At 50.1% G+C, this 12,775-nt stretch overlaps 1 protein-coding gene across 1 annotated transcript; it reads left to right on the top strand.

The window, feature by feature from the left end:
- The first annotated feature begins 50 nt into the window (after positions 1-50).
- Positions 51-12,768, top strand: slc30a6 (solute carrier family 30 member 6). The gene is made up of 15 exons (XM_037272145.1): positions 51-273; positions 523-566; positions 1,641-1,727; positions 2,165-2,249; positions 4,893-4,935; positions 5,171-5,236; positions 5,333-5,413; positions 7,015-7,050; positions 8,075-8,169; positions 9,324-9,372; positions 10,177-10,296; positions 10,390-10,492; positions 10,702-10,749; positions 10,828-10,896; positions 11,667-12,768. Exons 1-15 carry the CDS (start codon positions 87-89, stop codon positions 12,162-12,164), a joined length of 1,611 nt encoding a protein of 536 aa, XP_037128040.1. The 5' UTR covers positions 51-86; the 3' UTR covers positions 12,165-12,768.
- The last annotated feature ends 7 nt before the right edge of the window (positions 12,769-12,775 follow it).

Below are 12,775 nucleotides of genomic sequence, written 5' to 3' on the forward strand. Positions count from 1 at the left end.
TTTATTGACCTGCAGGAGGCAGCATAACAATCCGGCGCCTCGTGTTCACGAGACTGACGAAGCAGAAGAAGCGGAAGCGCTCAACGATGCACTCGCTGCAAATGTCCACGTCGTCCGCGGCGGCGCCGTCCTACCACAATGTGGCCGACTTTTACCCCAGAAAGTTGGGGCCCAAGCCCGACGTGGTTCCGTCCGGCGTGACCGAGCGGAAGGTGGGACCGCTGGACAAACCGGACATGGTGGCGGTGGATGTCATCAACGTCGGCGATCACGGTTTGTTATGCTAACAGGCTACATGCTAACTGCGTCTACACCAGCTGGCTGCCTGTTTCTGTTGTTTAACTTTTTTTAAGGTTACGTTGGACTGAATGGCAATGTTTAACATTGCATTATGTGGCCTAACGCTTTAAAAGTTAGCACTGTTTTAATTTATTACTTTATCAACTTCACGAGCTGATCAAATGACTCTTTTTAGAGGTAATTTCTCAGGATGGATCTTGATTTTTGCGTGTCTGTCTTCAGAAATGCCCCCGATGCACAAGAAAAAGCACGACACTTACGTCCTGGTGAGTGTTTGTCATATTTCTCACATTTCGCCATCCTGGCTTCTTTTAACCCCCCCCCCCCAATAAAAGGCATTTTTTGTTGCGCCTTTAACACATATTTTCAGCCATTTTCAACATTCACATTAGTCAAAAGAACAGACCCAACTGGGGACCAATCGGCCAATCTTATGAATTCGTGCAAAATCGAAATTACCAAATGAAAAGATTGCTTAGATTTTTGCCACAATTTCAGACAGCTTTTCAGAATCGAATGAATTCTGCAGCACTTGTTTTCAGCGTCAGCTCCTCTTTGGCGTTCTCTTATCATTTCCACCCAGCTCGCATCTCTCAGTCTATGACTTGAAGGTGATGTTCGAGATAATCTTCCAAGTCTGATGAGTCCAAATCATTTCCTGTTGTTCCAAACACACCTCTGGGTGGCGACGTAGGACAAGTCGCGCTCCCTGCTCAGCTCGTCCACCTCTTAAGATTGCAGCATTTCAAATGTAAGGGTGTATTTAGACCTGACTGTTTGGTCCACTTTAAAAGGACCAGGGTTCGATTCTAATGCTAGTCCAGACCTTTTATGCAGGTGTGAATACACGCAAACAAATCCCGGTGTGGATTAAAGGACCGGACCAAGACCCACTTTTTAAAGCGGTCTCGGTTCGCTTCCAAACGAACTCTGGTGCGGTTTGCTTCAGGTGTGATTACAAACAGCGTAGATCCGAACCAACAGCACAAATATGCAGAGCAGGTATGCAGCGCGTAGGATTCGCATGTTTTCCTCCAGTTCTGGGTCTGTGCTCTGTATGCCGCCCTGGTCATTGCTGTCCAGTGGGAGCACAGAGCATCGCAAGCGTGGATGTGTTTAAAAAATATACTTCACTTGCAAAATGTACAGTCTGAATAAGAACCGCACCAAACGAAAAAAATTAAATCCGCTTTTGGCACAAACAAGCGGACTAAAGGACTTTTCTGGTCTGAATACACCCTTAGTCCACTTTTGGCCCAAACCAAACAAGCGGACTAAAGGACATTTCTGGTCTGAATACACCCTAATGCGTGTAATAATGTCACGTTTTCCTCCCGCAGGGCACAATTCATCCCTTCAGGAAGACACACAGGTCGTTTCCTGGAAAACTGTTACAAGAATTCCGATTGGTCACGTCTGACAGACGGGTACGTGTGCACGTGCTTGCAAAAATGAGATCACGCTGAAGAGTGAATCATGTTGCGTTTGTCTGGTAAGTGTGGTCAGATGTCGGTGGCAAAGTCACATGACCGGTGTGATTGACAGCTCATTTCAATGCATGTTGCCTTGTACCCTGGTGCAGGTTCTATTGCTTTATGTTAACTGTTTAAGTTGGGGAGCAACAGGCCAAGGGCATCCTTTTGGCTGACTCACACACTGAACGGCATTTACTGTTGCATTACAAACGAAGACTATATCGGCGTTTAATCGACAAAACTACGGTTAATTCTAATATTTGGGGAAGAGTGCTGACACAATCAGTCGGACGACAAATTAGCCTGGCCACTGACCAGCATCTGTGCATGTGTCGCGTGTGAAGTGATAGAACGTCAATGTGACGTGTTTGTTTTTTTGTATTTTGCAGTCATGGAGGATCATGCTCTTTGGGTTCCTCAACCTGCTCTGCAGCGCCTGCCTGCTCGTCTGGTGCAGTTCCACCAACAGCATGGGTACGGACACGCACACAGACACACACGGGGGTCATCGTGGATTGACATGTTGGAACGTTCTCAGACTGCTATTCACCATCTCTCATCTATCCTGTTTGCCCGTGCGTGCGTGTGTGTGTTTGTGTGTGTCTGTGTGTTTGTTAAACTGCTGCTCAAGCAAAGTTGTTGTCGTTGCATTGTTGCTGAAATGCAAGCTGATGATGATCCTACAAAACTGCATGGCCACGCGTGCGTGCGTGAACGCGTGCACGTGCGCGTATGTGTGTATTGGCCAGAGATCCCGTATCAAATTTTGCAGTCACAACAACATCTTTGAGTCCTTTACAAGACAGCAGATTTTTGTCTGCGCACGCACACACACGCACACACACACACACACACAAGCAAGTTTGCAGTTTAGGCACATTTGTGTCCACGCTGACAAACAGCGACAGTCGCCTCTTTGTGTCACTTACACCTTGTGTGTGCGTGCGGGTGGGTTAGCCACACACACTTGAGTTGTGTGTAAGCGGTGTCTGTTTGTGCTGTCTCCCTCCCGCCTCTGTCTGTCCTCCAAAGCTTCCCTGACACTGCCGTCCCCCTCAACAAGCGTGCGGACTCACTCCCACTTGCGTCAAGAGAAAAGCTCTTTTCGGGAGACGGTTTGTTATCAAATGGAAATTGGGTGCTCAGTCTTGACAAAGTTTTTGTCCTGAGCAGAAACAGAGGCAAGTCCGAGAGAGCGGCAGCGGTCTTCCGTCTCCGCATCATAGTTGTATGAGCGTCTCTTGTGCCACACTGCCACGACGTGGCTTTGTGTTTCATGTAAGGAAGGACACAAAATCTAACAAGAAAAACTGCCCCCAATAGCTGCTCATTAAAAAAAAAAAAGCCCAGTCGACTTTAATGCCAAATACACACAAGTCATCCGTAGAATAATAATAAGTATTTGCTCGATAGTTGAAGGAACGCATTTGGGTGATGAATCCCTGTGTGCCAGATAAGCTCCACCCCCGACAAACGATTGTGTGCACTTTTGTAGCCGTGATCAAGTTTCATTGATTTGATACCATCGCGGGTTTAACGTGTCTCCACCGGCTGCCTCTCAAATCCCGCAGCGGAGATATGAGACGCTTTCTTATCGATGCCGACGACGCACTCGCGACCTCTTGTTTCTCTTCTCATCACAACGCGAGCGAGCACCGCAGCGCCCAAGCGTGTGTGTGTGCGCGCACGCGTGATGATGTGCGTCGATTGAATGTTTGTACTTTGATGAAAAAGCTGGACAAGCATTGGTGCGTTGGTTGTTGGGGTGTGCGCGCACTTGATCAGATGTTGGCTCAAAGCTTCAACGTCTGCAAAGTACCCCACCCTGTGTGAGTGTGTGTGAGTGTGTGCGTGTGTGTGTGTGTGTGTGTGTGTGTGTGCGCACGTGCGCTCTCAGTTTACCATTTTCCGGAACTAGTCACACTAAGCACTTATTGGCTGAGTCTAGCACATCCATCTCCTCACTCTTTGTGTGTGGGGGGGGTTTGGGAGGGGGTGGGTGTTGTCCTGACCTCTCGGTGTCACTGCAGGCCTATCTGTCTGTCGATCTAGCTGTCTGTCTGGCCTCCATCACAGTGCCGCCTCCCTCCATCTGTCTACCTCTCCTGTTCGCGTTGCTCTGTCGCTCTGTCTCGTCCAGCCGTCTGTCCGTGAGCGGGTCTCGGCAGGTCTCGTTCTGTCAGGATTACGCACCGTCAGGTTGGCCAACACGGACACCGGCGCTGGGGAAACAAAATGTTCCTCTCGGCACAAAGCCGCTCTAATCTGCTCTCCTCATCCCCCGACGCTGCGTCCGATTACTGCAAGCTGCCCGTGAGCTCAGACAGTCAGGCAGAACACGCAGACAGACAGACAGTCAGACAGGCAGGCAGGCAGGCGGATTCCGAATAACTAAATCAAGGATGGGCTTCTATGTTTTTTTTTTTTTTGGTGCTACTGGGGGAGGGGCACAATTGGACCACACGCACCATAGAGCTTGTTAGGTTTGTTTGAAAAACCAACAAAAAAAAAAAAAAAAAAAAGAAGAATCAAGGAGCCTCTCATGCAAGCCACCAGTTGCCCATCCCTGGACAAAAGTATACTGGATGAGGACAAGGTGTCTGATTGGCTGCTCGTGCTTGTGGTTTAATGAGGAAAATTAACACGCGCTAACGTTGGACATCACTGACCTCATTCAATAGAATTTTGACGCAGCCACCTTAGGTTGATGCGTATTTTAGGCCAGGATCCCCCGTATGTAGTCCCAAGAGCCTCGCAAAGGATGAGCTTCACTGGTCGTGCGAGAGGATTAGCACGAAGGGGTCAATATAAGAGGTTGACTTTAAATTTTGCGGCTGATTTCGTGGAGCCTTTCTGTACTTTGTTTTTGGGCTTTTATTATTCAAAACGCACTGAAAGGCCTTTTGGAACAATTGTGGAAAGATTGGCAAAGTGTCGCATCTTTATTGGCAAGCCAGTTGAGCTCCCTGCCACCATGCAGTGCTCGCCAGGCAAAGCAGCTGCCGGTGACTCGAAACAACTTGTGCGTCGACTCGCTTGCATCTCAAGGCGCCACTGCAGTTTTCTTTCTATGACTAGTAGAAGATGATTGCAATAACAACATGTTTTGTGTTTCAGCTCTGACAGCCTACACCTACCTGAATATCTTTGAACTCTTCAGGTGAGCCCGACCGTGACATTATCAGCACCATGACGCCATGGTGACAGCATCTGCACCATGACATTATCAGCACCACTAACCCTGATGTCTTTGAAAAATTACAAACTTCGGAAGGAGGGGTACACGGCTCATGACCGTCTTCCCACAGCCTTCTTCCGCTTCAACGTCCAACTTTGTGTTTCCCCTTCTCGCCTTTGTTTCATAGACAATGTCATTGTTTTGCTTTGTTTTGTAGTTTGATCACGTGTCTGATCAGCTCTTGGGTGAGCATGAAGAAGCCCAGCCAGGTTTTCTCCTTTGGGTGAGTCAAAAGAGCATACGTGTGTTTGGCATCATTCAGTGGGCGGGGCTTGTTGCCATTATTGACCATGTCAATACACCACACGCTTGTGTTCAGGTTTGACCGTCTGGAGGTTTTGGCCGTTTTTGCTTCCACTGTGCTGATCCAGCTGGGAGCCTTGTTCATCCTCAAGGAGAGGTGTGTATGCCGCACTCACAAGCACACAGACTGACGGAGTGATGAAGCGTTTGTGATGATTCAAAGTCGCTCACATGTCTTTGTTCATGTTGCCCCCACTCTGTCTTCCCTCATTAAAATTTCAATTATTTTTTATTTCCAAAGCAACACCAAACATTTGTCCAACTGTCTTCTTCTATTATTGCCCTCACACGGGGCAGGGTGTCCCCCATCCCACTTTGTCAGTCTAACAATTGGACCCTTTCCTCACTGCTTTGGCCTTCAACTGTTGTTCCGTGTAATGGTTGGCTTGAGTGGTTCTCCAACTTTTTACCTGAGGTACCACCAATGACGTTGCTCTGCGGGTGTCAGCTTCACTAGTAACATGAGAACGCAGTCGGCCCGTGAGTTCGAGAAATGGATCGAGGCCCATCTGGCCATTGGATATTTTGGGTGGGCAGTGTTTGCACACGCTCCAGAAAAGGAGTGGCCACACGCGTGCATGTGCAAGTCACAACCTCTCAGGACTTGGACACACCGGCTTCGGCCGGTCCTGGATGTCCTGTCGTGCACGTGTGGTGGCCCAGGACCCCGACGAAGATAACGTCGAGTATGAGTTGGTCCATCAACTCGAACATTCCCTACTTTCCAGCACGCAGGGATGAGTGGCTGGTTCCCATTGTGACAGCCCGGCGTGAAATAGTTTAACTGACCTTCATGTGACCCCCCCCTTCCCTAATCTTAACTGCAGACACAGTGTACTGTTCCCCACTGGGACTCTTTTAAAGTTGTGATCTTTGTCCGGCTGCCATGGGTGGGGGTGGGGATTTTGTCAAAAGCAAAATGTTTGCTTAACGGAGTGGAGAAAGATGAGAGAATTGTGCACGTTTGTCCATCCCTCCCAATCAGGGGCCAAAGATGTTCAAGTACTCAATACGCTGCCTCCTGCTGGTGGGGAGCAGATGTCTACAACCAACCCTGATATGGCCGGTGAAGATGAGATAGGCGCGTGGTTCGTGTTGTCAACAAGTGCACCCATGTGGTGTCGATGCGCATTTGTGTCAATGTTCTCCCCGTTAGTTCTCACCTTGTCTGCTTTGATTTACGTCGTGTTTCAATGGCTCCAATTCACCGTCCCTCGCTCCCGTTCTCTCTCTCACACAAAAAGTCACACTAGGTGAGATGGCCTCAAAATAAAAGCGGATTTTTTTACTTTAATATGCCCATAAAGTGAAATGTTCTGGATTTTGATCCACCAGAGAGAAGTGTGAACAACCCTCCCAAATTTCAATGATTTGACAAAATCGAGGCGCAAAATCAAGCAAAGTCAAGCGGTAGCCTCCCCGCTCTTGAACGCCGCCTGCGGGCTGACAATGGAAACACCAATGTGCCGCAGTAAATAGGAAGGAACTCAGAGTCAAGATGCCAGGCCGAAACGCCGGCAATGTGTCTTCCGTCGCTCTCCATTGCCGACAAGCACTCGTTGCAAACATTTGGTCAGATTTTGACGTGCCGCAATCGGCGCCGTCGCCACCGGCGTCAGGAAGGTAGCGAAAGCACGCGTCTCAAGCGGCATGCGAGTGGCTATGTTGTGATGCAGCTTTTCTCTTGTCTTTTGTCAGTGTCGAGCGCTTCATGGAGCAGCCGGAAGTCCACACGTGAGTAGTTCCTCCTCCTTTTCATGGACGGGCACTGTGAGTGACATCTACCCCCTCGATACTGTATGCGGCCTGCAAAGTGACTTGAAGGGATTAGTTTTGTACGCCCGTGCCCGCACGCTGATAAAAGTGCCCACTTGGCTCCACTAATCACTCGGCACAATCCAGTTAGGAGCCTAAAACTTCAGCTCCAAACAATCGCTCGTGCGAGATTAGAGGGCAAACAAACAGGGAGAAGGTTTGCCGCCCCACGTCAGCACCTGTCCGTCAATCGCACCGTCCTATAGCATCGGCTCGGCGAGAGAGGGAAGAACAGCGGTGCGCGCCTCGTGTTTGGTGCTTGGCTCCTGTAATCTGGTCACAGGAGATGGTTTAAGGTTCGCCGAGTTTTAGCTTCTCAAAGCCGTCGCTAATCTTTTCTAGCGCAGCGAGCAACGACAACCGTTAGAAGAGGCGGCCGAGTTGGCGGCAACTTGGAACAGAAGACAAAGTTCGCCATTTGACCGTTGGCGCCTGCCTTAGTTTAGCCACAAAGGCGTGAGTCCCTGGTTTTTGTGTGTCAGAAAACGGAACACCGGCGAGAAAAGACAGTGCTGCTGTTGGGCCGAACGAGACCTGAAGCTGAAAATGCTGTGTGGCGTGAAGCCCTCGCGGTCATTGGGCACTCAAAGGAACGAGCGCAATCATATTTTCTTCTTTTACAAAGAGTGTGAAAAGATCTTTTGATATTTGGCTCCAAATTATGCAATCCATAAAAACCTGAAAGGAGCCTTGCAAGCGCCCGCTTGGCAGACGATGCTAGCCTTTGCGCAAGAATCACTCGAGTTTGCACGGCCAGCCTACCCCTCTCCCCGTTTGTGTGAGTGAGAATGCACTCACGAGCGCACCAGCACTTGGAAAGCGGTCGAGCCAAATTGATGGCTGTGAGGAAACCATTCGTCATCCCGCCCCGACCTCAGCACGTTCTTTGCTTGCCGCGCTCAAAGTTTTGTGTGTGTGTGTGTGCGTGTGCATGCGTTTGTAGTGGGCGCCTGCTGGTGGGCACCTTTGTGGCGCTCTTCTTCAACCTGCTGACATTCATGTCTGTGCGCAACAAACCCTTCGCCTGTGTGTCCCAAGGTACGTCCACACTCATGGTGTATCCTCTGCCTCACAAGTGAAGCGCAATCATTTAACTTTTGTTCTTGACAGACCCTGTAAAGTCAATTGTGAGATGTTTGAAGGTCCTGGCTGAAAATGCGCCACAACTGATGATTACACTGTACTAAATTGGGGAGATGCGCTGCCCTCCATAATGACTGACGCCCCCCCCAGTAGAGCTGTGTTCCTGAGCTTCTGACAAATTGTGTTTTTTTTCCTTTAATATTAGCCCATTTTTTAAAACAAATTTGGCTCACTCGGCAGATACTGCTTGAGCGCAAAGTGGCTCAATTGCTCACTTGGCAATTTTTTTTTAATGGTTCCAATGTGGCATTCGTGTTAACGTTCTGCTCTGCGCTGTTTCATTTTCACTGCATGAGACTTTCTTAGCTCCCTGTCCATCATCCCCTTTTCCATCTTCTTCCTTCTCTGTGGATGAACATGTACTTATGAATGAGGTCAGCGAGCGTGTGCGCGCACGCACGCGCATCTCTCAGCTGCCTACTCTTTCGTTGTGAGCAGTCTCAACATCACTTAACATCTGACATTTTGGGATGGGGGGGTGAAACCTTACTTTCTTTGTCCGTCTGTCTGTCTCTCTCTCTCTCTCTCTCTCTCTCTCTCTCTCTCTCCCCCCCCCGTCTCAGATAGAGCAAGACTAAAAGTGTGTTATGCAACCATGTTCCAGACAGTAGGGATGTTGTTTTGTGCCCGGGGGGCGTCGGCAGCCGCATGGGTAGGGGGGTGGGGTTGAGTGGGTGAGGGCGGACGAGCTGACGGGCGGGACTTGCGCCAACCCACGCTGGGCGAGCGACCCTCTCCTTCATGCACATCATAAATAAGTCACTACATTCAAATGTTTGTTTAGACTTACTCACCCTGGCAAAACAAACAGCCATCCACTTGCCCTTTCACCCCCACCAACCTCACACACACTAACATTTTGTATTACACGCACAGAGCAGGACGGGACACGAAGGGAACGCTCCTATGGCCAAAGATGAAAAGTGGCCAATGTTTCGCATCTCATCTTGTACTGATGGCGTGTTAAAATTGCAATATGCCTTGAAAGCAGCCCAGGCCAAATCTTTTGTAAAAGGTGAAGATTGAAAGTGTCCTTGTGTTTTTTGCAGCGGCCAGCAGCAGTTGGCTTCAGGAGCACGTGGCAGATCTGAGCAGAAGGTGACGACGCCTCTCGGCCCCACTCGCGCTCTCTCTCTCGACATCTCGCCATGTAGCTCTCTCTCCATCACTCTGCTTTTGATGGCAAGCTTTTTCTATGGCCCCATCGCTTTCTCTTTACCGATCTTTCTGTGTCTCTTTCATTGCGAAGGCTAATTGCTTTCGTCTTGTTCGTCGTCTCCAACTTCGTGTTTTTTCCCCACGTTTCCCCACACTGTTCTCGCTAACAGGATCATGCCCCCCCCCCCACCCACCCACACACACACACACACACACACACAAGTGAGCTGCGATTGGCTGAGTGAGGCCAAGCGAGCAGGACGTGCCAGCTTACTTTCTGCAGCGCGAGTGCGATATTGGTCACGTGCCACAGGGCTGCGGGGCAACTCAGTTATGTGCCGCAGGGCTTGCAAAGGTCTGGCAAGATATTGAAGCGCAAGACTGGGCTGAGGTGAAGCTCGCAATCACCAGCAGTGCTTTGACAATGCACCTATGTGTCCAAACGAGCCGAATGACCTACAGCAATCACCCCCCCCCCTCCCCCACGCTGCCGGTGAATGCGAGGTTCAGTCTTTTGCTTCAATATCTCGCCAAACCTTTGCAGGCCCTGTGGCACATGACGGAGTTGCCCTGCAGGGAGGATGTCGGGGAAAACTCGCCGATGCTCGGCCGCTCCCCCTCTTTCATGTCTTTAAATCAGCCTCCTCGACTTTTTTTGTCTCCAAAAGATACATTCCCAAATCAAAGACTGTTCCCTCTTATGTGGTTTGAAAGGGGAAAACTTGACTGTCCTTGTGTGTGTAGTTTGTGCGGCGTGATTCCAGGCCTGAGCAACGTGTTGCTGCCTCGCATGAACCCCTTCGTCCTTATCAACCTGGCGGGGGCGCTCTCCCTCTGTGTGACCTACATGCTCATCGAGATCAAGTAGGAGCTTTCCCGGCAGCGCAAGCCTTTGCCGCACCGCCCGCTCCGGGCCTGGTTGACGCCTGCTGTGTGCATGTGCGTGTGTGCTCGCAGTGACTACAAGGGGGTGGACACAGCGTCGGCGGTGGCCATTGCCCTCATGACCTTTGGCACCATGTACCCCATGAGTGTTTACAGCGGCAAAGTGCTGCTTCAGGTAACTCAGTGTCAGGCATGGCTTGCTTTCTGCCTGCAAGTTATTTGAAGATATATGCTAATATGCAGGATGACTTGATTGACTGGCTTTTAAAAGCTTTTTTTCTTTTCTTTTACGACTCTCGTTCTTGCTGAGCCTTTTCTTTTTGGCTCTGTTCGACATTTGTCCTCCTTGGCGTTGTTCTTGATCATGTGACTGTCTCCCCGCAGACCACGCCCTCTCACGTCATCGGCCAGTTAGACAAGCTGCTTCGAGAGGTCAGTCCCACGTGCGCAACCGTGCGTACTCGGCAGTAAGATGCAATTGGCTCACTGCTCGTCTCTGCGTCCAATCAGGTATCGACGCTTGACGGCGTGCTGGAAGTTCGCAACGAACATTTCTGGACACTGGGATTTGGATCTCTGGTACTTTCTGCTTCTTCACTTGACTTTGATTGTCGTTTTGTCTCAAAGTCTTTTTGTCTGTCTTCCCCCCCCCCCCTTTTTTTCTGACCCCCCCCCCCCAAAAATTGTTGCGCTGCCTTTAACGCTTCAGTTTCTGGGGTGATATTTTTCAAGAGCGTAAAGTTGTGTACATCCTTGTCGCTGGTTTTCATGGCAACAGCAGTCTTTGTGTGTGTGGTTGGTGTTGGGGCTTGTCCTGCTTTGTGTGTGTGTGCGTGTGTGCGTGGGGTCTGCAGGGGCGCACTCTTCTGTGTGTGTGGTTGGTGCAAGGGCTTGTGCTGCTTGGTGTGTGTGTGCATGTGCATGTCCGTGCGCGAGATGTCGCTCAGTGTGTGTACACAAACTAGTTGGTCGACTGCTAACAGAGCATTTGTCCAAACTCATTTGATCCTTGAGTGCCCGATGCCCCCCAGGGATCGTGTGTGTAGTTGTGTGTGCCTGTGTGTGTGTTTGTTTGTTTGTGTGCGTGCGTGCGTGCGTGCGTACGTGCAAGACAAACGCTTGATATTTACAGTTGATTTGAAAACGGACATTCATATTTTTCTTCAAAGAAAAATGAAAATAAAAAAAGTGAAACTAGAGCGATTCATTCAGCATGGGACCACATGTAACCTGTGACGTGTCACATGACCTCGTATAACAATGTTGAACATGTAACAAGCGTTGCAAAATGTGAACGAGTGGGTTGGTTAGTGCGAGGTGCTCACACTGCCCGGCCGCTGTGTTTTCAGGCGGGCTCCGCCCACGTGCGCATCCGCCGGGACGCCAACGAGCAGCTGGTCCTGGCGCACGTGACCAATCGTCTGCTGCCACTCGTGTCCACGCTGACGGTGCAGATCTTCAAAGACGATTGGACACGGCCCCTTCTCGCGTCCCTGAGCGGCCCGCCTGCGGGCGCCGCCGCCGAAGCTTATGCCGCCCTTACCTCTCTGCCGCCGGCGCCACTGGATTCTGACCCGCTGACGTCGACGCCCTCCAAGCCCAGCGGCCCGCCGCCTGAGTTCGCCTTTGACACGCCAGGCCGGAACGCTCAGCCCGTGCTGCTCCCGGCGAGCGCTCACCGGCACCAGCATCAGCGTGCTCACGGGCTCTACCGGGGCCTGGCCTATGCCGGGGCGCCCCTGGGCCTCCGCATGCCAGGACTGGGCGGTGGATATGGACTCGAGGGGGCTGACTACAGAAATCTGGGGAGCTTCGCCCACCCGTACAGACATTACACCCCCAAATGATTGGGCTGAGGGCACGCGTCCCCATAGACGAATCAGAACTCTGTGGAACTCTGACGTTGCGCAGGAGTTTGTTGTAAAACCTTTTTATTTTACATTTTGAAAATAATGTGGTCGATAAACTGCCCTTGATTTTGTGTACAAAGCCTTCATCGCAAGTGGGAATAAACATAATTTAAGGCTTCGTCGCCCGGCCTCAGTGAGTGCGGTTCATCGTAACTGAGTAAGGTTCATCATACACAGGTGCGCGCTGCCCGATCATCACATGGCTCTATATGCTTTTTGTGATGGCATTGCGTGGTTTCGTATTGCCATGTGGTACTGTATTTTTGTTGCTGTTGTTGTATTTCGACATGATTGTGTTTTCTTGTGTAGTGCCCTACAGATTGTTTTATAATATTTGTAAATAGGGCCGGTGTACTGCCGGGCTGACTGGAACCGTGACAAAAACTTCTTGTTTGTGGTTTTGCTGCCAGATATCCCAGAAATACTTGTATTCGATTTGTGTTTTACAATATACCACGATTATTGTAATAATTGAATTATTTGTCGTTGTTTCCCTCCATTAATCAAGGAATGAAATACAAACAAAACATGTTTCCATCTATTTTCAT

The sequence above is a fragment of the Syngnathus acus genome, chromosome 15 (genome assembly GCF_901709675.1).
Source record: "Syngnathus acus chromosome 15, fSynAcu1.2, whole genome shotgun sequence".
NCBI classification, from domain to species: domain Eukaryota; kingdom Metazoa; phylum Chordata; class Actinopteri; order Syngnathiformes; family Syngnathidae; genus Syngnathus; species Syngnathus acus.

Bases quoted from the DNA above. Each gene is read 5' to 3' on its own strand.
- slc30a6 (XM_037272145.1), top strand. From the start codon at position 87: ATGCACTCGCTGCAAATGTCCACGTCGTCCGCGGCGGCGCCGTCCTAC. The intron at 2,250-4,892 runs GTACGGACACGC...TTTGTGTTTCAG, and splicing joins CAGTTCCACCAACAGCATGG to CTCTGACAGCCTACACCTAC. The intron at 10,750-10,827 runs GTCAGTCCCACG...GCGTCCAATCAG, and splicing joins TAGACAAGCTGCTTCGAGAG to GTATCGACGCTTGACGGCGT.